Source organism: Vidua chalybeata, chromosome 4, assembly GCF_026979565.1.
Source record: "Vidua chalybeata isolate OUT-0048 chromosome 4, bVidCha1 merged haplotype, whole genome shotgun sequence".
NCBI lineage: Eukaryota > Metazoa > Chordata > Aves > Passeriformes > Viduidae > Vidua > Vidua chalybeata.
This window is the reverse complement of record NC_071533.1, coordinates 3,468,782-3,491,352: the sequence shown is the minus strand read 5'-3', so window position 1 is coordinate 3,491,352 and position 22,571 is coordinate 3,468,782. Positions and strand designations below refer to the sequence as shown.

Sequence of the window (22,571 nt, the reverse complement as noted above, 5' to 3'; positions counted from 1 at the left end):
CTGACAGTCACTTTACAAACTCTCACTCTGGAGCATCCTCTAGCTGTTGTCTGTAACTTATTTGATCAGCTCCAGAGCTTTCACTGTAATGCCCTGTTTTATAGTGTTTCCTCAGAGATAGATTATTCATTTGCTCCCAAAAGCAGTATACCTGTTACCTGCAGTCTTGACCGAAAGATCTTGTTATGGATACATTCTTTGCTCTAAAATTCAATCTTTTGAAGAGCGGGAGCTCTTACTTATATGGCTATTTTGAGTCTTCCTTGCTCTTTTTGGAAAGGGAAAATTGAGGTTTAGTGTGGGTTTTTGGCGCTCGTTATCTACTACAGAGCATCTCCTTGGTGTCTGGAAAATTGTGTGGATCCTGGCTGACACTGCTGTCATCTCTTCAGCCTGATTTCAGCTTGGTTACTTACTCGGGAGGTGGCACAGGACAAATCACCCCTTGCCTCAATTTTCCTATTTATTTAATAAATAATAAATAAATATTTAATAAAATAAAATAAATGATAAATGTTGCCTCCATTGACTCATATACCATGACAGTGCCATCATTTGTGAGACATGTGGAGGCATCATTGGCAGGAGTTTACAAAGACTTACAAAGTTTACAAGTTTACAGCTCTTTAAGTAATGAAGAGACAGTTACTAGCAGTGGGAGCTGCTGCCTGAAATAGCAGAAAGCCGACCTGTGCATTTGCAGAAATACAAATCTGAAATAAAGTGTTAAAAAAGGACCATTTGGGCAATGAAGCAGTAGGATCAGCCCAGTCCACTGGGTTCATTTACACTCTCTACTCCCTTTATTAGGTAATCTGAGAATAAGGTATGAGCTAAAAGTAAAACAAATAAAATGTAGGATTCTTCATGTTCCATTATAAATAAACCAAGTGTAGGCAGAATATTTGCTTTGTAGATTATATAAAATGTTTATTAGGAAGTAAAGTGCTCAGTTTTACAGACCAATACATTCTTGATCATTATAGAAGACTTGCATAATTAACAGCTTCCTAATAAGACCAAACACTGTACATTACTATGCAAAAAACTGTACCTTTTTAATAAGTGACAAATGTTATTATAATCTAAAACTGAAAAATGCATCAATAAAATGCTTGTAACATTTATCAAGTGGCAGTGCACTTACTGCAAGGCCCACTGTCAACACACATGGGTACCCCATGGAAACTTACTGCACTTCAAGATGAAGTTTGTTATCAAGTAACGACATGTTACAGAAATACACCCCAACAAATACAGCTATTAATGCAAACATTTTCATAATAAACATATAGTACAAATGAAAGGTGAACTGAGTGACTGAATTTACATTTTGAAATGTACATTTTGGCTACGAATATAAAGACAAGGCTCTGTATATTTAAATTGCTTTGGTATAGTATTTTCTACTTTCCTTGCACAGCAGACGACCATGTGTACAGCTGGTGTTTCTTTTTGGTCTGTTTGTTTACAGTCAGAAATGCAGTTCAACACTTAAAAGCTTTTCTCAGAAAGGTTTCTGAGGTGTAAAACCCTTCAATCAAGGCAAGAGAGAGCTTAATCTGAATGCCCTCATCCTACACAAATGCCCTACCCACTGTGCTCTGCACTGTTTTCTCAAGTTCATGAGGACTCTTGTGAAAGGGTATGAATTTCTTCCCAATACAGGACCAAATAACCCACACAAGAACCACAACCTGCTCTCCTACATAATTCTGTTCCCGAGACACAGTTACTATGAAATTCCAGTACTGAATTTCCTCCTCTTCCAGCTTACATTAATTAGGTTTCTGTGCGTATAGTTTCTCATAAAATTAAAAATGGGAAAGTGTGAATTCTATTTAGTTCTAGCAAGTTCTCTGGTTAGAGGAAAGGCATTCTGAGCCACTGCACATCCAGGCAATGCCATTGCAAAAATATATGGAACACTGAAGTTTTGCCTAAGCAGCACTCCCATAAGAATGAAGAGATACCAACTGCTTGTTGAAACAGAAGGCACCAACATAACACACGACACTTTATACTTTGTTAAACTGGCCTTTTTCCCTCTATATACCCTACTAATAGTTGAGATGTGGTTGATTATGTAGCTTTCCATTATCTTTTTCACCAGTTCTCAGTCTTTAAACACCAGACAAGTGCCATCTTCAGGAAAAAAGCACAACTGACAGCCTCCCTCCTAAACCAGCAACCCACATATGGAGACATTCCTAGGCAAAACTGCAAACGCTGCCTCGGTGCTCTCTATAGGAAATCAACAGAATTTCAACGTTGCGTGTCCTTTCAAAAAGAAAGCTTCTATGACACAAAGCAGAGGGAATTAAATGCTAAAAATCAGTGATTATAACACAAACACCTTCCCAAAGGAATCCTGTGTTGCACCTCAGCAGAAAAGTCTATGTAGAAATGTAGCTAATCATTTTACAAGCAGTTTAGTTAAATGTAAATACAGACCACATAGCTGAGGTGTGGTTAGAACTTCACATGGACAAGATCAGATTTTCCCAATTGTCAGAAACTTCTTTGCCCCTCTCCCTGTCACACCCAAGGAAAATTCAGTGGTTTTCAATTCTGTGTGCTTTTAAATAATGTATTTTCTGCAAAGTAGCAGTACTTATCTAAGAACCTCTGGAATGTTTATCCCAGAAACACTTAAATCATTAAAAGATAGCACTAAAAAATGGGCACTTTGCAACATAGCTGAAAATTATTGTTAGTTGGGTGTGAAGAGGCAGGTCTCAAATATTTCTTGCTAAATGCTAATTATAATGCATTCAGTTTCTACCACAGAATAATGTAATTTACAGTTGTACAAACTGAGTGCACTTTCTTCTGCTTAAAGGATTGTACCTCTCAAAACAGGAAAAAAATATTTTAAATTAAGTAAAATACTAGTATACTAGGAATAATTCAGAAAGACAAGTAGAAACTCATATTTTAAAAAAAAAGTGCTGTTTTATCTGTCAGCTGTTATAATGAGTAAGACAAACTGATGCCATATTATTTTAAAATTTGCTTTTAAAAGCCTTTAAAAAACATACTTTCCAAGAGGAAGCAGAACATTAATAGCCTCTTAGTATGCCTGCCAGTAGACATTATTTTGTCTGAAGCTCGCTGCCCTTGTGCAAGTGTTCCCAATAATATTTTTATTATTGGGAATCAGATTGGGATTCAGATTACAGAATCAGATTTCTGTCCTGGTAGATTTTGTCCCATTTGCTATCCATTCAGTTTCCTGCATTTTTCTTTCCAATGGTGACACTCTCACTGCTGGTATTACACATGGCTTACACAGGCCTGAAAATGATTTATGGAGTGAATATTTACTTTTTCCCACCAGTGAAAGATGTCCTCAGGGGTCTGATCAGAACCACCCCCTCATGCTGGGGAATTTCCTAGCTTAATGCTGCCCTGAAACACGTGGGATCACCTACAAAGCTCAAGCTACACATGGGTGTTGTTGCCCCCATTTCCTGCTGCTGCATCAACGCCATCTGACTGGGAAGAGGACGGCCGGGAGCTCCTGGAGCGAGGTTGGCCGTTCAGTCCCAGGGGCGTTCCCAGCCGATGGCTCATCTGGGAGGCCGTGTCGTCCGACTCCCAGCGCTCCAGCTCCTCTCGCACCAGCCGCTCCATTTGTTCCCTGTGCATTTCACTGCCCCGGCCCAGTCTTTCATCCTAAACACATTAAAAGACACAAGCTGAAAGTGCAGCTCCCAAACTGAAGTCTAGGCAAAACCCTACACGACCACAGGAAATTCTTATACCACTTGAGAGCTTCCATAGGCTAATGAGGAAACAGCTCCCACGGCAAACTGTTTTTATGTCCAGGGATGAAATGAAATGCCCAGGTTGCCACCAAGGAAAGCACAACTTGTATTCCACCTGACAGATTTTAGCATCTACAGAAACAACACATTTCTCCCACTGGCCACCTCCAAAGGGCCCTCAAGGAAAGAGAGAGTGAAAGGGGAAGCAGTAGAAGTCAGGTAACCCTAGTGACAAAAGCGACCTCTCCCACCTGCCACGCACAGTCCCAGAAGGAACAAAGGAGAATAAAAGCAGACTGGGCTGAATCCCATAGACTCCAACAGACTAGCCCACAAAAAATATTGTATTAATCCCAACAGACACCAAGGGATGGAAGAGCTGCTTCAGCAACTACTGAACACCACTGCTGTCCAGATTACAGGTTTAAATGGTGACACAGGGTTGCTGTAAGACGTGTTGTCTGAATCTTGAATCCTGCTCCCAAAATTTCATGTCTTAAATTTCATGTTCTCCTAACACCTAACTGAAATCACTCACCTACTGCCAAAGCACCCACCTCCTCTTTACCACCACTCCTTCAATCCTGCCAAGCCAGTCAGTAGGAAGAAGTGCCAACAGAAAGGAAGGACATGCAGGTCGTGACCAGACCACAGAGAGCGAGTTTTTTACCTCTGTCACTCCATCTAACAGCTTTCCCAACACATCTCTCCTTTTTAGCTTGGCCCTCTCCATGGCTTCCAGCTTCACGATAACGGCATCGATCTTGGAGACGATACTGCCAATGGAATGCTCCATGCGATCCACCCGCCTCATGAGTCTGAGGACAACAAGTGGGAGCTTCAGTGACTCAGACATTGCCCAGTCAGCACTGCTCCAGCATGTCAACACACAGAGCAGACAAGGATGAGACATCACTGTTATCCAAGCACGCCTCTGACTTCCCACAAACCAGTCCTGCCATCCAGGAGGGACGAGGTACACCAGAGCAAGAAAGTAAAACAGGGGCAAAGCACACGGGGGAAAAAAGTACATCTTGCGCTCTGCTTTCACTGCTCTTAGGGCATCATCATGAAAATTTGTTGGTTCCAGTGTCTTCGTTTGAAAATCAGGTGTCTGCTAAGGACACCAGTTACATAATTCTTTATTCAGCTAGTGTTGCTGTAATTAATTAATAAGGAGATCTATCACTTCGGACAAAATACACACTCATGAGTAACTTAATCTTATTAAAAACAACCATTAAAGCTCTCACTGAACCTAAAATAAACTCAAGGGTTTACTACTTAAAAAAACAGAAAAGTTTTTTCTGGCATTATTGTAACATGACCCTTTACTCTGATTTTTCAATGACAAGGTTTTAAGGATAGGGGTTTTGTTGCTGTGTTCTTTTTGTTATTCTGATTTTCTATATTCTAACCAACTCCCATGAGGCTCTCTAAGGACTTCCAATTCAGATATTATTTGAAAGCTACTAAAAGGAGTGACTTATGCACAATAAAATCCTAACACTTGCTTTTATGAATAATTTGATTAACATCAAGGAGAGAATACTATACAACCCAAAGAAGAAAACTCAAAATGAAATAAAAAACAACCAAAACCCAACATGCAGATCTGTGCCCCTCAGAAGGATAAACTTACACTTGGAACTCTTCATAGGAAACCCCACTAGAGCTGCTGCCCCTCCTCCTGGAGCTGTGTCCGCTGTCTTCATCCTCATCCTCCTCAGAGTCGTCCAAGCTCCGGGGGAAGCTGCGGCTGCTCAGAGGACGCGGTAGAGAGCTCCTATCCAGGTCCAGATCCTCCTTTGTGAAAACACAAGCCAGAGAGAGAGAGAGAGAAGATATAAATAACTTTCAGCTGTACATGGGAGATGGTGGTGTCAAGGTCAAAGAGCTCCTTTCCTCCATCAGTTCCCTTGTGCCTTTTTACAGTTCTGCTCAGACAGCCAGGAATGACTGCAAAAGTGAAGGGAGACAAGAGGATTTTTTGGGGAGAGGAAACCAGCACAGGGAGCAGACTGGCAGACAGTGCTGGTGGCATCCCACTCCTATTGCTGAACTCACCCTCTCTTTCTCCAGGTCATCTCTCATCTGCTGATGTTCATGTTCTGTCAATTCCTGGTCCCCATCCTGATCATATTTGGTAAATATTGCTTCAATCTCTGCATCTGTGTGCCCCTTCCTGAAAAGGCAGTAAAAGCAGTCACTTCACTTTCCATTTTTCAGATGCTGAAAGAACTCTGTGTATTAGAAAACATTTCACTTCAAACAGACTGTCATCCCCAAGACAAAGACATCCCAGCGTTGCCTATAGATTCACAACACTGATAAAAGCCCCTCAGTCCTTACCCTTCATTAGTTAAAGCACCAATCTTCCCTACATTGAACATTTCTCCTTCACAACGCCCTTCTTTATCTCCTTGATTTGTACCCTTGCCTTGGACTCCTGACTGTCCACAAACTCCTGCAGTGGTCTGACAGAAACATTACCATTTCCTGCAAGGCTTTAGGTCTCTGCTTCCTCAGAGATTTCTGTGTTTTTCTCCCTAAAACACAGAAATTCAAGGAGGCTGGGCCCCAGAGCTCCAAAAACCTTTCTCTGGTATGCGATGCCAACACCAGCCACAATGCAGAGAAAAACACTATGATGTGTGTCTTTATCCACGTCAGTGTGCTTCTGCTAGAGGAAAATCACATAAAAATTAACATCACAAGTCCCTGGGCATTCTATACTAGGTAAGAAGTAACAACTCCCTTACCCTTTGAGATCCTGCCGGAGTTCATCAAAATTGAGTTTTCCTCCACCTTGTCTCAGACTTTCTGAAATGTCATCAACAGTAGTTTTCTTCAATTTAAGTTTGACCATGGCTTTGTTGTAGCCCTAAAAGAGAAAGTAAAATTTGCTGTTTCTCATGAAATGAGATTTCTAACGACTTTATTGATTACAGAAATCAGCTACTGCACAATCTCATTCAGTGTGTTCAGTGTGATCATTCAAGGCAAAGTCTCAGATGACTGAAATACATTGTGATGGGAAGTTTTCACTCATTTAATTTACACTCAGCACAGATGAATTTATTTTAACTGAGATGTGTACTCTCACCAGCTGCTGCCAGCTTTACTTTGTACAGTTTATATAGTATTTTACAAAATAAGTTCAGATGTGACAAATAAGATGTCAAGCAAACAAAGCAATACATTTACCTTCCTGATAAGGTCAGACAATTCCATTTCTGCCTTCTGTTGTGCCATATCTGATTTGACTTCAGAGAAGGTATCATTGATAATGGCCAAAAACATGTTCTGTTCATAAGAGAAAACAAAAATATTGAAATTTCAACTTTCAACAAGACTGAGCCCTACTACTCCTATGACCTTCTTGTGCAGACCTTAACATGGATATTGTTTCAAAAGGCCAGAAGAAAATGGTGATCTGTTTAAAATGAAACTAACATCCAGAGCTTGATATTGAAATATGTATGATGTGCTGCAGTATAACAAATTTTAATCAACATCACTAGTTATTAACATAACTGGAAAATTACTTTCCAGAGAGGGTTCACAGCTACACACAGCAGTGGCAGTAAACCCTGCAAGGCAAAACTCACACAGGTAACAGCTGTGAATTAATCCAGGCAGCTGGCAACAAAAATGCCTGAGGAATCAAGTTAACTAGTCATCCTGTAATAACCAGCACAAACCAAAGGTTCTTATCTAGTTACAGCTTTGCTTGCATTTCAAACTAAAGATAAAATCAAAAAGGTTAAAATTAGGCACTTGGCATTTATGGCACCAACTCTGGAAAGAGCTCTTTCTTGTCCAGAGAAAGGAGAAAATAGTGGTCTCAGTAACCCTGTGCCAAGCATGTAACTTAATCAAACCATGCTGTCATCACTGAAAGGCTCCTGCTAGACATGGAGTAAACACGACTGAATTACAAATTGCATATTCACATTCAAGAAGAGTTACTCAATTTACTGGCATGTTCAGTGTAGAAAGGCAGTGTTATCCTCTCTTTCCTCATGGACTTAAAAAACATGCTTTGGAACAATCTTTCAGTGCTGTATCTTTATGCATTCATGCCCAACACCAGAGAAATAAGAGGTAACTTGACAATTCATTGTTGTGCTATTTTCTGCTGCTATTTTGCCCAGCTTTAAGAGTTGGTGCTTTCTGCCCATCTTCCCTAACTTAATTTCCCGGTCTCAGACTGGTCTCAAGGGACTTGCATCAACATTTTGTTCAGGCAAAATGATATTAAAAACCACACAAATTACAGTGAGTATTTTGGATAACCTGTTTTGACTTCACCTTCTAGTGCTTTTCTGTTGCCCCTTAGAAAAAAGGTATTTCTTTCCCTTGCTGGACACTGGACTGTTCCTCTGGAATGCTTTAGGTGCTACAAAGCAAATAGGAAACCTGCTTTATGTGAACCTTTGGCACATAAGTGACACCTATGTTATTTTCTCACTGAATCCTGGTCCATCTCACCGAACACTTAAATTCCTCACAAAACACTTTCAATTCTCTGCATCCTCACCAGTGAACATCCAAGATGAAGTATTTTCCCACAAATAAAATCTGAATGCCATTCCTCCTCATCTCAAATAGTAACAAAAAGCTGCACTAAGTATGAGGATCACTAAATAACACTAAAAATTATGATGATACATCATTAAGATGATGCTATGTGTGGCATGCAAGAACAAGGCTGTTGTAAACACAGCCAGCCACACTTCAGAGCACTTTATGAACCAAGAGACTGCATGGAACAGTACTACTTTTCACCAAAAGAGACAGCCTTGCTGTGTCTGCCAAACAGGCACTATTTAGATTTTAGAAATCAAATTATCATTATTATTATTATTATTATTATTATTATTATTATTATTAATAACAACAACAACAACACAATGTGGAGCACTACATGAGAATGACAGAAAACATACTGTGCAAATCAATTTTAAATGAGGAAGAATAGGAAGGAGTGTAGTGATCAGCCATGTAGCAGTCAGGCCCCTTCATGGGCCATACACTCATCATTATCAGAAAAAGTCCCAAAAGTAGCAGGAGGAATCAAAGGACAAGTGCTGCAAAAACAGCCACTGACCCACCCCACTTAAACAAAGTGTACATACCAAAAGAATGAAGAACATAAAGAACACAAATGTAGTGAAATAAATGGGTCCCAAAATTCGATTAGCTTCTTCAACCTCTGTGAAGTTGAAGTCTCCCAAAATGATGCGGAACTGAGTAAATCTTAAAAAACAAAACACATCCAGGAGTTGAAGAAAATATTACTGGAGCTGGATATTGCAAGGATTCTCAAACTATTTTATTCTAGCAGTGTGACTGATAGGCTGCAGAGAGATCTGCACTGTTGTAACACTTTATTAGGGACTGCAAAAACAATTCATCAAGCACATCTACAGGCATAACCCAACTCACAGTCAGGTGCCACACACAGAACCAAACCACGAGCATTACTTCTCCCTTCTGGTCACAACAGGAAGCAGAGCAAACTAACAATTACTACTGTGAAGCTCTGAGACCCACTCCCATCCTCCTCAGGCACATACAACCCCAACCCCAACCCTCTCTCCCTCTAAGCCAGAAGAAGCTTGGCAATTTATGGCACCATCAGCATATTTCCAGTTCCTTCACTTCTCTGCAAGAAACTCCTTGCAACACTGCCCCAGTGCAAGGGAGCGGGGGAAATCAGTGACTGAACAACCTCTTAATTGCCTCAGTTACAATCAGGTTATGTTGCACCAAATCAACCAAGGAAAAATTGATTAGCAATCTTATATTAAAGTCCTCTCTCTCTCTCCTGGATTCCAGATACTTATAAATTTTGTGTTTGGCTAAGATGGACTCTGAGTCAAGCAACTATGAACACTGTCAGGAACACAGCCTTATTATGCATCCAACATTTCAGTAAGCATTTAACCACTGAACATGGAGTCACTGCTTTGTCTAGGAATGTAACCAACTGCTGTAAAAATCGTATCACAGCCCTGCCATTTTTAGCTTACTGCTCTGACAGCAATAACACTGAGATAAAAATGTTATAAAAATGTGTTTACTGCCAGGTTATATCAACAGCGGTGTGCCTGCAGCTTATCTGCTTAGATGGATGTCACAGGATTTGCCTCTGATAAAGTAAACTAATTAACCAATGCACCAAAATCTTCTTTGCATTTTTTAATACCTGTACTTACATGCAATCCTGGAAAGTGCTGAAGTCATCAATTTGAGTGCCGAAGACAAGATAGGCCAACTGAGCATATGCTAAGAAAATAATAAAAAACATAATGGCAAAGCCAATTACATCCTTGACACAGCGAGACATCGTGGTGGATAACTGACTCATCGTTCTGTTGAAGTTAACAAATTTGAAAAGCTGTTAAAAGGAAAAAGAAAAGAAAAAAAGCTGAAAAGAGAAGGAAGACAATTTCTTAACATAATTGCTCTCCAGTCTTTTACATGAGATGTCTTACTGAAGATGGCTGGAGACAAAGCAGTACCCAGTAAGAATTACTGACTTATCAATTGAGGAATAATAAAAACATTTCTTAACATGTCTGCTGACAAAACACAAGCACTGACTACGTCTTCTAGACCTAAACAAGAGCTGACTACACCTATGGCAAATTACAACTTAGCTTTTCATCTGCAAGAAGTTATCACTGTTCTGACTTTCTCACGTGACTGACTTTGAGAGAAACATGAGTAAACCTCAAATAATGTGTCTAATGAAACTCAGAATACTGCTTACACTCTAATGTTAGAATAAGGATGTGTGTCTTGAATTACCTTAATCCAGACAAAAAACACAGTGACTGCAGCAATGTTGTTAAACTGCATTTGCCAGTATGCCAAGGGTTCAAAATTGGGGAATGAGTTCTGATCTTCCAGCAGCTTCTTCAGGAGCATATCAACAGTTGATGTCCTATAGATGCTAATTCCTATAGCTACCACAGACAGCTGAGGAGAAAAGAAACACACAAATTTACAAAAGGTAACTAGGGTTCTAAAACAACTTGTTTGAGACATTTATGTCAGATAAAGTTAAGATATGAGGAACTTCATGCATTTCACATGAAGTTACAGTACATTATAGTCCTGGACTACAGACAAATAGTCTGGGAGTAAGAAGATTTAGAAGTCATTTACTTGCCACTGTTTGTGAAGAACAAGATGACAGTGGCACCTAGCAGGATTATAGAAGTGATATTGTCACAGAGAAGAAAATGTAAGGAAGGGAATTTGACAACTCAAACAGACAAAGGTGAAAAAGAACAACAGAGCAGAAAGACAGCAGTAGCCAAAAAGGTACTAGAGTTTCTTCAGAGCACAGACTGAGCAGTATTGCCCAGAACAAGTAACAGCAGAGAAGCTACAGTTTTACCACAGATGTTTCTTGCTTTGACTTCTGCAAATGTGCTGTTCATTACTGTAAGTGAACACTTCGCCACATACAGAGAGTCATAAGTACATAATCCTACATTTAAACAATGCCCCTCAGGCAAGGCATAAACATAGAATTCTGACCTCTAGTGTGAACTGAATTCTACACTCACACTTGAATACTCTTCACTGACTTAACAGCAAAGCATTTTATCCCTGCCCAACCATTAAGTGTAAAAAACAGCACACAGTTCATGTAAACATCCTCCTAAGCAGCCCTTCGTTTACAAAGCACTGTGATGCAAATATGATTTCCCTGGATTACAAATACTGGCTTCAAGACTTGCAATCTTTGATTAATCCAAGACTGAAGATACAAAATGAGTATGGGACTGGAACTGTTTCAGCATTTCTGGCTTTGTATACTTTTGGTAAGCACAGCTTGATCTGAGTCCAGAGAGAACTGTATTAAGCAGCTTTATATCCAAAGCTCATATTTTCTGGTGCACTAAGATTACTGATGTGCAACACTGTCCACTTATCCTAGACAGCTACTAGCATTCTACAATTCTGAGGCACTTCTTCAAACTTGGTATTAGCTGGTGAGTATTATACCAAGATAAATCTCCTTGTGGTTCTCTGCAAACATATTCAAATCCCAGTCCCATTCCTTGAAATGCAAATCACTCCTTTAAAACAGATGATTTTCTTACTTGAAAGCCAGTGCAATAGTCTGTACCAGCTGTGTAGAAGGGAGAGCAAGTTTGTCACCTCCAATAAAAGCTAAGTCTGTATAAACAAAAGATGAAAATGCATGATGGACAAATACTCTAATTTTGCACCAGGCTGAAAGGGCTGAAGACAGAACCAATTTTGTGAAACATACCAATATCGCAACAGAGACTAAAATGGTCACATTCAGACTGAATAGCCTCACAGTCTGCAAGTGTCCCTCCTAGTGATGGTCCTGTACCTTAAAAACACGACAGGAACACTGTCTCCCACAAAGTGCACTTTAGAAAGCAATTTTAGCCTGATTACAAAGGTTGCTTACCACAATGATAAGGATATCAAGGCAATTCCAAACACTTCTGAAGTAGCGCAGTCTATGAATGTGAATTTCTAAGACCTCTTCCACCATATAATATAGAACAAAAAGACAGAAGGACATTTCACAGGCTGCCAGGAAAAAATCAAAAGTGGAGATGTAATGAATCAGCCTCACAGGCTGAAAGTGCCAAGATGTAACCAGGCCTCCAGTGGCTGGAAACTCTACTAGCAACCTGCATTCAAAAAAAGGCAAAGAAAAAAAGAATTTATTTTAATCAGAACTGATGAAAAGCACTACTAAAAGACACTTGGGTTTATTTGTATAATTATCTAAATAATAGAAACAAACCTACATATGATTCCAATTTTTCACACCACACAGAAGTTGTAAATGTGACCACACTCAATTCTGACTAAAACTCAAAGCCTCTCAGGAATAGTGAGGAAACAGAGACAGAAACATTTTGTTTTCATCTCTGCCTGTTTCATGCTGTCTGAACCAAAGGCTGATGCTCTATACCCATGTATTTACTTAAATGTGCCAACTGTCTAGAAAGGTCTCCTGCAAACTGCACCCAAGGCATTATGGCACCAGGAAAGCCAGGACAGACTCCATGAGGAGTCTCACTTTTTTGACAGGGAGGCATGGCTCTTCAGTTGTCTGTCCCCTTTACACAAAACATACACTCACTTATGTCCCCAAAACAAAGTAATCACAAGAAAACCCCAAGTCTACAACCCACACTGTGCAACTGAATACTGTCGTGGTTCTGTTCACACCTGATCACGCAGAACAGGTTGATGTTTGCATTGTACACAGAGAAATCAATGAAGGCTGCTCTGGTCCCTCTGTCCAGCCACAGGTTCTTCTTCAGGCTAGCAATCTGCAGAGCTGTCACTTCTCTGGTCCTTGAGAGGTCTTGGTAATAGCCAGCCCCGCTGTATGTGGCAATCAAGCCCCAGTGGCTGCTGCCATTCAAATCCTTCTCATTGGTGTATGTCCAGCTAGCTCAGAAGTGAAAGAGAGCACATTGGTCTTTACACCTTCAACTCACAATTAATAAAACAGACACCAACAAGACCTGACCAAAAAACATTTATTAGCTATTAAATATGCTTTAATTCAGGAGGTCCTTGCTACAAAGTTTTCATGTAACCTCTGAGAAAGAAGTTACAAAGGTCCTTTGACTAACACCGTAAAATCAAGATAGAAAAATGAGTCACAAGTATATGAAAAATGAGCATGTATCTACAGGAATGCTACGTACGCAGTTCCATTCCGGAGTCCAAAAGGAGCAGTATCTTCATTAGCTACAGAATAGACATCATAGCAGTCTCTGATTTCCTCCTTTAAATCTTCGGGGATGGAGCAGGAACCATTTCTGACTTTCAGCTGCCGAATGCGAGGCACTCCTAGGAGCAGGTTCTCATAATAAATAAAGCTTTTGTTTTCTGCCATGGTTTTGTTGTTGTACCACATCTCCCAGTAAAGACCATCCAGCAAAGGGCCTTCTGTGAACTGGGGAGGATGACAGAATTTCAGTTTGCATGTTGCCAGCACTGTTTTTGTAGATCTTCATTCCACAGAAGTGTTAGAATTGCAGTTAATAATTTCTTTGACATAAGACTTTAGTATTACCTGCCCTCCAAAGACATCCCACAAACTTGCCCTACCCTGCCCCACCAACATTATTTGAGCTCTAAATTTTCACATATTAATGGCCTACTTTGTCCCACAGCTTTGACATTGTGCACATAGCATGTTAGGAAATAAGATTCTGAAGGTTAAATTTACAGTTCATGACAGTACCAGTGAATCCCAGCAACAGAGATATAAAAACTTGGGTTTAGATTACCTTCCAGAAGTCATCCATTGTGGACAAAGTTTTGAAATCAGTTTTCTCCGTTTTTGACACAGGTGTTTCCAGGAAGAGCTGTGACATAACCCTTGTATAATAGTACATACTGGAACTCACTGTCCCATAAGTCACTGCAGAAGGTTTGGTAAGGAGTGAGAGATAAAGGAATGAAGGAAAGAGAAAAATGCAAAGAAAACAAACAAACAAACAAACAAAAAACCCACACCAAACCTTTATTTGTTTTGAATACATCAGGTTGTAGTTGTACAGATTTTGTAGTGGAACTATTAAGCTCCAAAATAAAATCCACACCAAGCAGCATTTATCTGTCAACTGTGACTAAAATAGAAAATGCAGTGAAGGTAGACTGATCAATCAATTTATAATACTCTCTTCTCCTTTCCACACCTCATTCTATTATTAATGCTTCTACCAAAGTAAACCTCAAGGAAAACAAAGGCATAATTCAGCAGCCTGAAGAGAGGCAGGCAGTGCCTTTTTAGGTGGCTTGTGCTATCCAAGGCACGCATGGAGAACTGGCACAGATGGCACAAAGACCTCAGGACAACTATGCTCTGCTTGAGCAGATAATGACAGTCAACCAGGATACTAGGGCCCTGGGAAGGACATGGATTAGGCAATGAACGTGCACTACGGATGTGCAGTGCCTTTAAGAGAAACTGCCCACAGAAAATAAATGACTGTATTACTCCTTTCCCTCACACAGGGCCAAAGATATGGCCGAGGGCCACAGAGCATGAATTATAAAATGATGTACAAAACTCAGATGGGTTGAGGAAATAATCTCTGGCATGGGTATTTATGGGGAATAAAACAGAGAGTACAATGGAACTGATAAAGGAGCCTGATATCCTAGGCCTCATCAAGCAGAAGCCTTGGGAGAGGCAAACAGATAAATTCTCCCTGGGCAAGAAGTGACCAAGAGACATGTTGTGAAACTTTTGTGATATGATAATGTTATCAGGTGATAACATTGATGTCATGAAGAATGTGTAACCAATGGGAAATTGTTACCAAAAATAGAACCTTATGTAAGTGCCATACTAGTAAAACCATATATAAAAGCCTTATATTCTCAATAAAATTGGCTTCTGATCCAAGCTCAGATGTCCCTGTCTCTCTACTGCTGATAGGTATTGTTACCACCTGTAAATACTTGAACCACTCTCTGGCTAAAACTCAGAGGAGTCTGAAAGATTAGGCCTACACTGAATAATCACTGTCAGTTTTGGTAACTGTAAAAAATCTACAATTTTTTTTGCTTCCCTTAACAACCAGAGAGTAAGAACTCTTTTTAATAGAGTTCTGCTGCGCACATGGAATGCTTCACGTGACTGAGCAATACCTGAACGTACTCTCCAAACTGTAAGAGAACAAGAAATGCCCACAGCATTTAGCCTGCACTGGGAAGCACTCTCCTAGGGCATGCAAAGCCACAGACTGACCTCCAGTTATTGCTTATGTGAAAAATAAAAAAGATACTTAAAAAATACTAGTAAGTTAGCAATATCTCCAGATATTTAACACACTACCTCTTTCCTTTATTCTGTTAGCAAAAATATTTTTCTGTAGCAAAACTAATAGTTAACAGCCTGTTAAGAGTCAAATTTCTCCTGCTGAAATTAATTTCACTTTAAGGCAGGCCTCTCACTGCAACACTTGTCCTGGTGCTACAGTGTGCTAGCCACAAGCACCCTTGCACTGCTTTGTTCATAAACCTGCTCTAAGCATTCTTAAATTACTCAGGAAGGAATAAACCATGATATTTAATATATAAACATGCCTGCAGTACAACAGTCGTGTCAATAGTATAAAATTTGGGCTTTTTAGTAATTCTGTTAAGCTCAAGCAGAGCAGACTTGCTCTCAGAGACAGTTTACCAGTGTAGTTTTGCCTTTGCTTTTCCACTCTGAGATTCCCCCTCACAAAAATTTAAAACATCACTTTGTTATATTACAACTGATCATAAATGGCAACCCAAGAGTCACCAACATTTCAGCCATTTAGGGCAGAACTGCTCACACTAAAAATTGGAGACTTGAAACATACTGGCTTTCTAAAGATACACTAACTTAATGTACACATTTTGTTGGTTTTCTCCCTAGCAAACAAAGAAAACACATATTTTGTAACTCCACAAGAAGTTCTTTCTTGCATTGTAAATTGAACATCACTATGTTCTGTGTTCTTTATGTTATGATACTTCATATGGTATCAAATGGCACAAACCACAGAAGTCTCCAGCTGTGATCTGTACATAACCTTGCTGATGAACTTCAAATGTTCAATTATTTCTCCTGGATGACTAACTCTTCCTCTTCATTTACCATTTCTGCTCAGTGATTTCAGAAAGTGTAGCAGAAGTATTACATTGCAACTTGGTACTACAATAAAAAATGCACTCTAAAAAAAAAAGAACAAGTCTATTATCATCCTGCCTGAAGATTCTAAACTTGCTAAGGTGCAGAAAGTTGCAGTATTTTCAGTCTCAAGCAACAGTCCCTGCACAGAAAAAAGAGAAATATTTGATTCTAAGTATTTGCCTACCTATCTATTAGTTCTTCTCCTACATCAAACAACCTTCTTTCTGGAATCACAATGAGCAGGCAGTGCAGAGCTGGATGCACTGGTGCTGAGTAGTACTTACAGACACACAGGACCACAAGGAAAACCATGTACGTGATCAGCTCCCGTAAAATACTTTTCAAGTACTGCTCTCTGCTGGTGTTGCTCTCTTCCATGAGTCTGGTCCCCCACAGACCTTAAAAGGAAAAAGATATATATATATATATAATGATGTGTGCAGATGTCTGGTACACATAGACGAGTGACATAGTAAGTGGTGTTGAAAGCTTAACCTTGTTTTGCTGCAGGTTCTTCTGTGGATTTTAAGTTTAAGTGAGGAGCTTCGTTTGCAGACAGAATGGGGCCTGAGGCAGTATCAACTATCAGTGTGATATCATAATAATTTAGGAACAGTTCAGCAGAACTCTAACAGAATCTGTGGAAGATGTGCAGAAGTGCTGTTGCTTAGAACCACACGGTATAAAAACAGATACAAGGATACAGAGCCATGCACAGACAGCCATCCTTCAAGAAATGGAAATGCAGTGCTTTGGTATGTTTTCTTTTAAAACATGCAAATCATTATTTAGTGAATGAAAATACACATTCATTACTTTGCCTTTAGGAGCAGTCTTAATTTTCTACATGAAAGGAGGATACTTGAGTCAAACTTATTTTTAAAACACCATATCATAACCTTCCCCTCTCAGATAAGCAAGAGACACAGCAGGGATGTTGGTGAGCATTTCTGCATGGTTTCTCTCCCTGCACAACAAAGAGTTATCAATTAAACATCAGTAGCAGCCTAAATGAGCAACTGCTGTCCAGTCTAGCTGTCAGCTTGAGCAACTGCATCAGCTGAACTTTTTCTGCCTGTTCCTCATTTCATATAATGCTTGACATTCCCAAAAAGACAGGGAGAGAAGCTATTGAACTTTGGTGATCTCTTCCAAGTGGATAACAGAAAAGCAAAAGGATCTTTTAAATGGAGTCTCTAAAAGGAACAACCACCTTGAAACAAAATGCAGTTAGCAATTACCATTCTTATTTCCTGTGCCTAGTACAGAATAGAAAAAAAACTAGGAACAGCTCCTGTTGCTCAGACTGTTCCCTTCATGGAGCTTCTCTTCATTTAAACCTAAAGCAAGGCAATTTGACCTCAGTTTCTGATCAGTGAAAAAGCATTTAAAACTAAAAATCCACTCCTACAGAACTGCAGTAAATTTCCATCCTTTTCAGGTGTTTTAAACAGCCAACCTTTCAAAACATCCCTTACATTCTCAGTAGATGGAAATGTAGCAACCTCAAACTCCCTAGGAAAAATCTTGGATCCATCAAACATACCACAGTAATTTGAAATGGAACAGTAACAAGGGATAGCCAAAACACATTATAAACCTGACAATGAAGCATGAGTTCAGCCAATCTGCAACCACGGCTGTAAGGCTAAGACAATGGGCTAAGCTGCTGCAGACCTTTGTTTGCTAACAGAGATGGGAATAAGGAAGCTCCTCCCTCTACCTGCATAAATGAGAAAAAAAAAAAATAATGTGTTAGATGTTTCTTGAAGCCTTTCAGCTACCACATTTTTAAGTTGTGACATAAACCTGGAAACTGCTCTTCCACAGGCACAGCAAGCATGAACACTTTCAGCATTAATCTCTGTTCACATGGCTTAGTTGGTAACCTAGGGCCTTCCCTAGTGTCAGCCCCCAAATAAGAGAGCTTTTTCAAAGCTGTTCTTTAAGGCCAAGTTTGAAAATGTGCAGATAAAGACTGCAACTTTACTACACTGAATGCCAAATCCTCCCCATTAGGTCATTCTTGAAGACAAAAACACAAATCCAAGAACATTTACTGAGTCACTAATAATAGTAACTCACTAAATTCAGCCTCTAGCACAGCACTACGTTGCACTTCATAAGAAAGGCAGGAAGACATTAGGGAAGAGAGGAAGAAAAGGCTGGAAAAGCCAGTGAGCTAAGCTGGCAAGAAAGCCAAGTCCTGGCTGTCAGCACATTACTCACCAATAAGAAATGTGGTGAGCAGAGGCAGAAAGTTTCCAAACTCAAACTCTGTCATATTAGACTATCATTAGGAGTCAAGTGAGCAAAGAACAGAAAGTTTCAGCAAAGGAAAAAAAATCCAACTAAACAGCACCAGGGATCACACAATGATTGTTGTGCTAAATGAACAATGAATTTTCCCATCAGCTAGCTTGGAGCTTTCATTAGCTGTTACATTTTTGCAATATAAATATATTATTCCCCTTTTCCCCTTATTAGAATATTGATTTAGATGTACCAAACATAGTAGAGGTAAGCAGTGCTGGATTTGACATCTGCTGCAAGCAACAAAACTGTTTTGTTTTCTTATATACATTTGCTATTCATCAACTCTGACAGAATCTGTGTATTTTTATCAAATAAATCTGCAACCAGCAGTTGCTCATACTCATTCTGGATGTAGCAGTCTTCATGAAAGTATCAATTAATGAGTGACTAGGAAGGGTGTTTTGTATCTTTACATAACAATAACTAAGAAAACCTTTCAAGAAATGCCCAACACACATCAGTGATGACACACATGAGGACAAGGCAGCACTGGGTGACCAAGTACAGCTCTACAAGGCAGGATTATCTTTCCAGGCTGGCTTTGGAAACACACCTTGTTTTTACCCATCAAAACTTCGGGTAACTTCCTCCTTAAGAGAGTAGAATAATCAGCCCCTCTTCTCCTTTCAGCATCTGGGATATTTGCTGAAGAGATCTGTAAAACTAGAGGAACTAAAGGCACTTCACAAACACTCATGTTAGAATCTGAACAGAATCCACATAAAGAAAAATCTCAACTACTGATAGTCTGTTCTATTTACTTAGTAACTCCTGTTACTGTTTTCCCCAACAGTTGCAATTACCAAAATCCCAATACTTTAAATCCTCTCTGCATTTTTCTTTCATAACTCACAGCAAGTAAAGTGCAATCTGTCATTGAACATACTTCAATACTAAGTGGCACCTTTTTTTGCCATGGTGACAATATCACCTGTGATATCCAAAGGATTGCTCCCTCTTGTTGAATTCTGTCTCGTGAGATGGAATTCCATTAAATAAACGTATGCCAACTTTCTTGTAGTCCTTGAAATAAAACTGAATGCACCATTTCCAGTCTTCAAAGATACTCATAGGATATCCATGGAATGCCAAAAGAACTGTGGAGTATTCTTTCTAATAGTAAACTCACAGCTATCCTTCTAGTGCCCTATAATGATGCCAGGCTTGCAATCAGCCCCTTTAAACTGTGCAGCACAGGGATCACATCCTTCAGATAAGGTGTCACCTATCTGAACCTAACTGTTGCAGCTCCCTGCAGCACCTCCACAGCACCGGAGTCTCACCCAGACATTTACTGTGCCCAGGAATTTATGGCAACATTCTCATCAAAGAGCCAGAAAAGGATCTGTCGACTGCAGTAACTTTAGCTACACTTGCCTATAGAAGGAGGTCAGGCATCAACAGAAACTGTTTTGAGTACTACTGCACAAATCACAACAGAGATGGGACAGGAGCGACACCTGCCAGGTCACCACCAGGTCACTCACGTTCGCCTCGTGTACAAACACTGCTGTTCTTCACCACAGTTAAAAACATACACAGGAGGTTTCTTCTTGGCAACAACTGAGATGAAGGGAGCATCTGAACTACAAAACCTTTGTAAAAGTTTTTATAAAAGGACTCAACTTTCTCCATGTGAAGCAGCTCTTTTCCTAGGCAATTACATATCTCAGCAATGGACCAAAACAAACACACCCTGGAGACTCCGAACAGAAAAGTGCTAATTCATGCACAACGCAATTATTACTGGTAGTTTTTCCTGGTTATTCTGGTTTCTTGTCATGAAGTGACTTGGGTCATTGAACATGGTCCCAATAAAATCTGCTAAAAAGAAAACATGGTCTATTCCATAATCTCTGCAAGTCTGACTTGCATACCACTAAGATATTGCAATGTTCAAGAGGGATTTCTTTTGGTGCAATACAGCCAAAGCTAGAGAAATCATTACAGCAAACAATCTTTGAATGCACATGAAAATCAGAGAAGGTACAAATCCTTGCTTAAAGTCAAGTTTGTTTTGAGAGTTCCACTGATGCCATGGCAACCACTTCAGAAAATCCGTATTTCAGAAGAAGAATCGTTATTTTCCAAGTATGGTTTGCTTTTTCTGCAGCTTTATAGCTATAAAGATTTTACCCAACACTTAAACCAATGCTCTGTTTAAAATCCTTGTAGTTTGAAGCTGACATTTTAAGCTTCTCTGAAAAGAAAGGAGCGTTTTTCAATGTGCTCCCACAACCTTAAATCCAAAGGACTCTTCATCCGGCATTCTCTCTGCTGTTGTCAAATCAACCCTGTGCAAGGCCAGCTCAGCAGGGAGTTACTGCAGTAAGCTTTTAATGACACCTCAAATGTTCACTTGATGTGTGCCCAGTTTTGCTTCCAACTCTGTCCCTGGTCACCAGCTGTGTGGCAACAGGCAGCACTTGACTGTAAAGGGCAGGACCAAGGCACTGCACAATACTGCAGAAAAGTGATTCAAACACCCTCCCAGCACCCCACTCTAAGTATCCCATGCCACCCTAACCACCTCTTCCATAGAATGGGGTAGTGCTGAGAAAGAAGCACAGGCATTCTGCTCCAAAGACCTGGTGCTGGGGCAGAAAGCCAAGGCTGGAAAAGACCTCTGGAGATCATCACGTCCAACCTATGACCCAACATCACCATGTCAACTTGACCACGGCACCGAGTACCAGCACATCCAGTCTTTCCTTAAACACCTCCAGAGGCAGTGACTCCACCACCTCCCTGGGCAGTCCATTCCAATGCCACCTTTTCTGTCAAGAAATTCCTCTTAATGTCCAACCTAAACTTCCCCTGTGCGAGAGTGTCTTACACGGAAAGCAGCCAGGAGTAAGACCTGGGAGGCAGAGAGGTGGGGAAAGGAAGGAGCGAGATGGGGGCGCATCTGCGTGTGCTGGGGGCCATAACCGGCACGGGGATCGGAAGACAGATGCGCACGAAGAGACGGGGACATAGACACACAGGCAAGGATGGACGGAAAAGGACACGGGCAGAGGGAAAGGGCGGACTACAGGCAACTACAGAGGAGACACCACAAACAGCTCTACAGCGCGCGGGAAGCGGCACCCGCGCCTGAGGAGCCGGGTGAGGGTGCGGGGCTGCGCGGCCGGGGCTCTCTCACCTCGCAGTCTCCGCGCCAGGCGCTTGGCCCAGGCCGCTCTGCGGGGCGCGGCTCCGTCGGGCGGCCCCGGCAGGCGGCCCGGCCCCTCGGCTCTGCCGCGCCCCGCGGGGCCCCGCCGCGCCCGCCGCCCGCTGCCCACCGGGCCCCCCGCGCCGCTGCCCAGCGACGACGCGGCTCGGCTGCCCCACTCCACGTCCATCTCCAGCACCGGCCCCGCCGCCGCCGCCGCCGCCGCCGCCGCCGCCGCCGCCGCCGCCGCCGCGTCCTCCTCAGGCTCGAAGCCCGGGTTGTCCCGGCTCCAGGCCTGCCGCGAGCAGGCGGAGAGCGGCGGCGAGGGCGGGCAGGAGCCGGCCCGCGCCGCCTGCCCCAGCCGCTCCAGCTCCAGCTGCTCCCGCCCGCGCCGGCAGCCGCCGCCGCCCGCCATCGGCCCCACCGCTGCCGCCCCTTCCCCGCCCTCCGGCGGAAAGCCCGGGGTACGGAGGGAGATGTAGTCCCCCTGGCTCCCGGCGGGACCTCCTTCCCGCCCTCCTTCTCCTCCTCCCACGCCTCCCTCCCCTCTCCAGGGCAGCCCCGGTCCGCCTCTGGGCTAGCGGCGCAGGGGCCGGCGCTGGGTGCTTGGAGACCCGCTCATCCT

At 41.5% G+C, this 22,571-nt stretch overlaps 1 protein-coding gene across 2 annotated transcripts; it reads right to left on the bottom strand.

Annotated features, from left to right (window-relative positions):
* Positions 1-904: 904 nt before the first annotated feature.
* PKD2 (polycystin 2, transient receptor potential cation channel) lies at positions 905-22,361 on the bottom strand. Of its 2 annotated transcripts, XM_053940742.1 has the most exons (16): positions 19,346-19,488; positions 18,077-18,199; positions 16,761-16,874; positions 14,090-14,223; positions 13,502-13,752; positions 13,014-13,238; positions 12,238-12,466; positions 10,590-10,760; positions 9,995-10,176; positions 8,912-9,032; positions 6,978-7,076; positions 6,533-6,654; positions 5,838-5,955; positions 5,413-5,576; positions 4,441-4,588; positions 905-3,678 (listed from the first exon to the last, which is right to left on the bottom strand). In XM_053940742.1, exons 3-16 carry the CDS (start codon positions 16,852-16,854, stop codon positions 3,445-3,447), a joined length of 2,292 nt encoding a protein of 763 aa, XP_053796717.1. In that variant the 5' UTR covers positions 16,855-16,874; positions 18,077-18,199; positions 19,346-19,488; the 3' UTR covers positions 905-3,444. The 2 variants fall into 2 exon arrangements, with proteins under 2 accessions (XP_053796717.1, XP_053796716.1); XM_053940741.1 differs by lacking the exons at positions 18,077-18,199; positions 19,346-19,488 and adding an exon at positions 21,938-22,361.
* Positions 22,362-22,571: the final 210 nt, after the last annotated feature.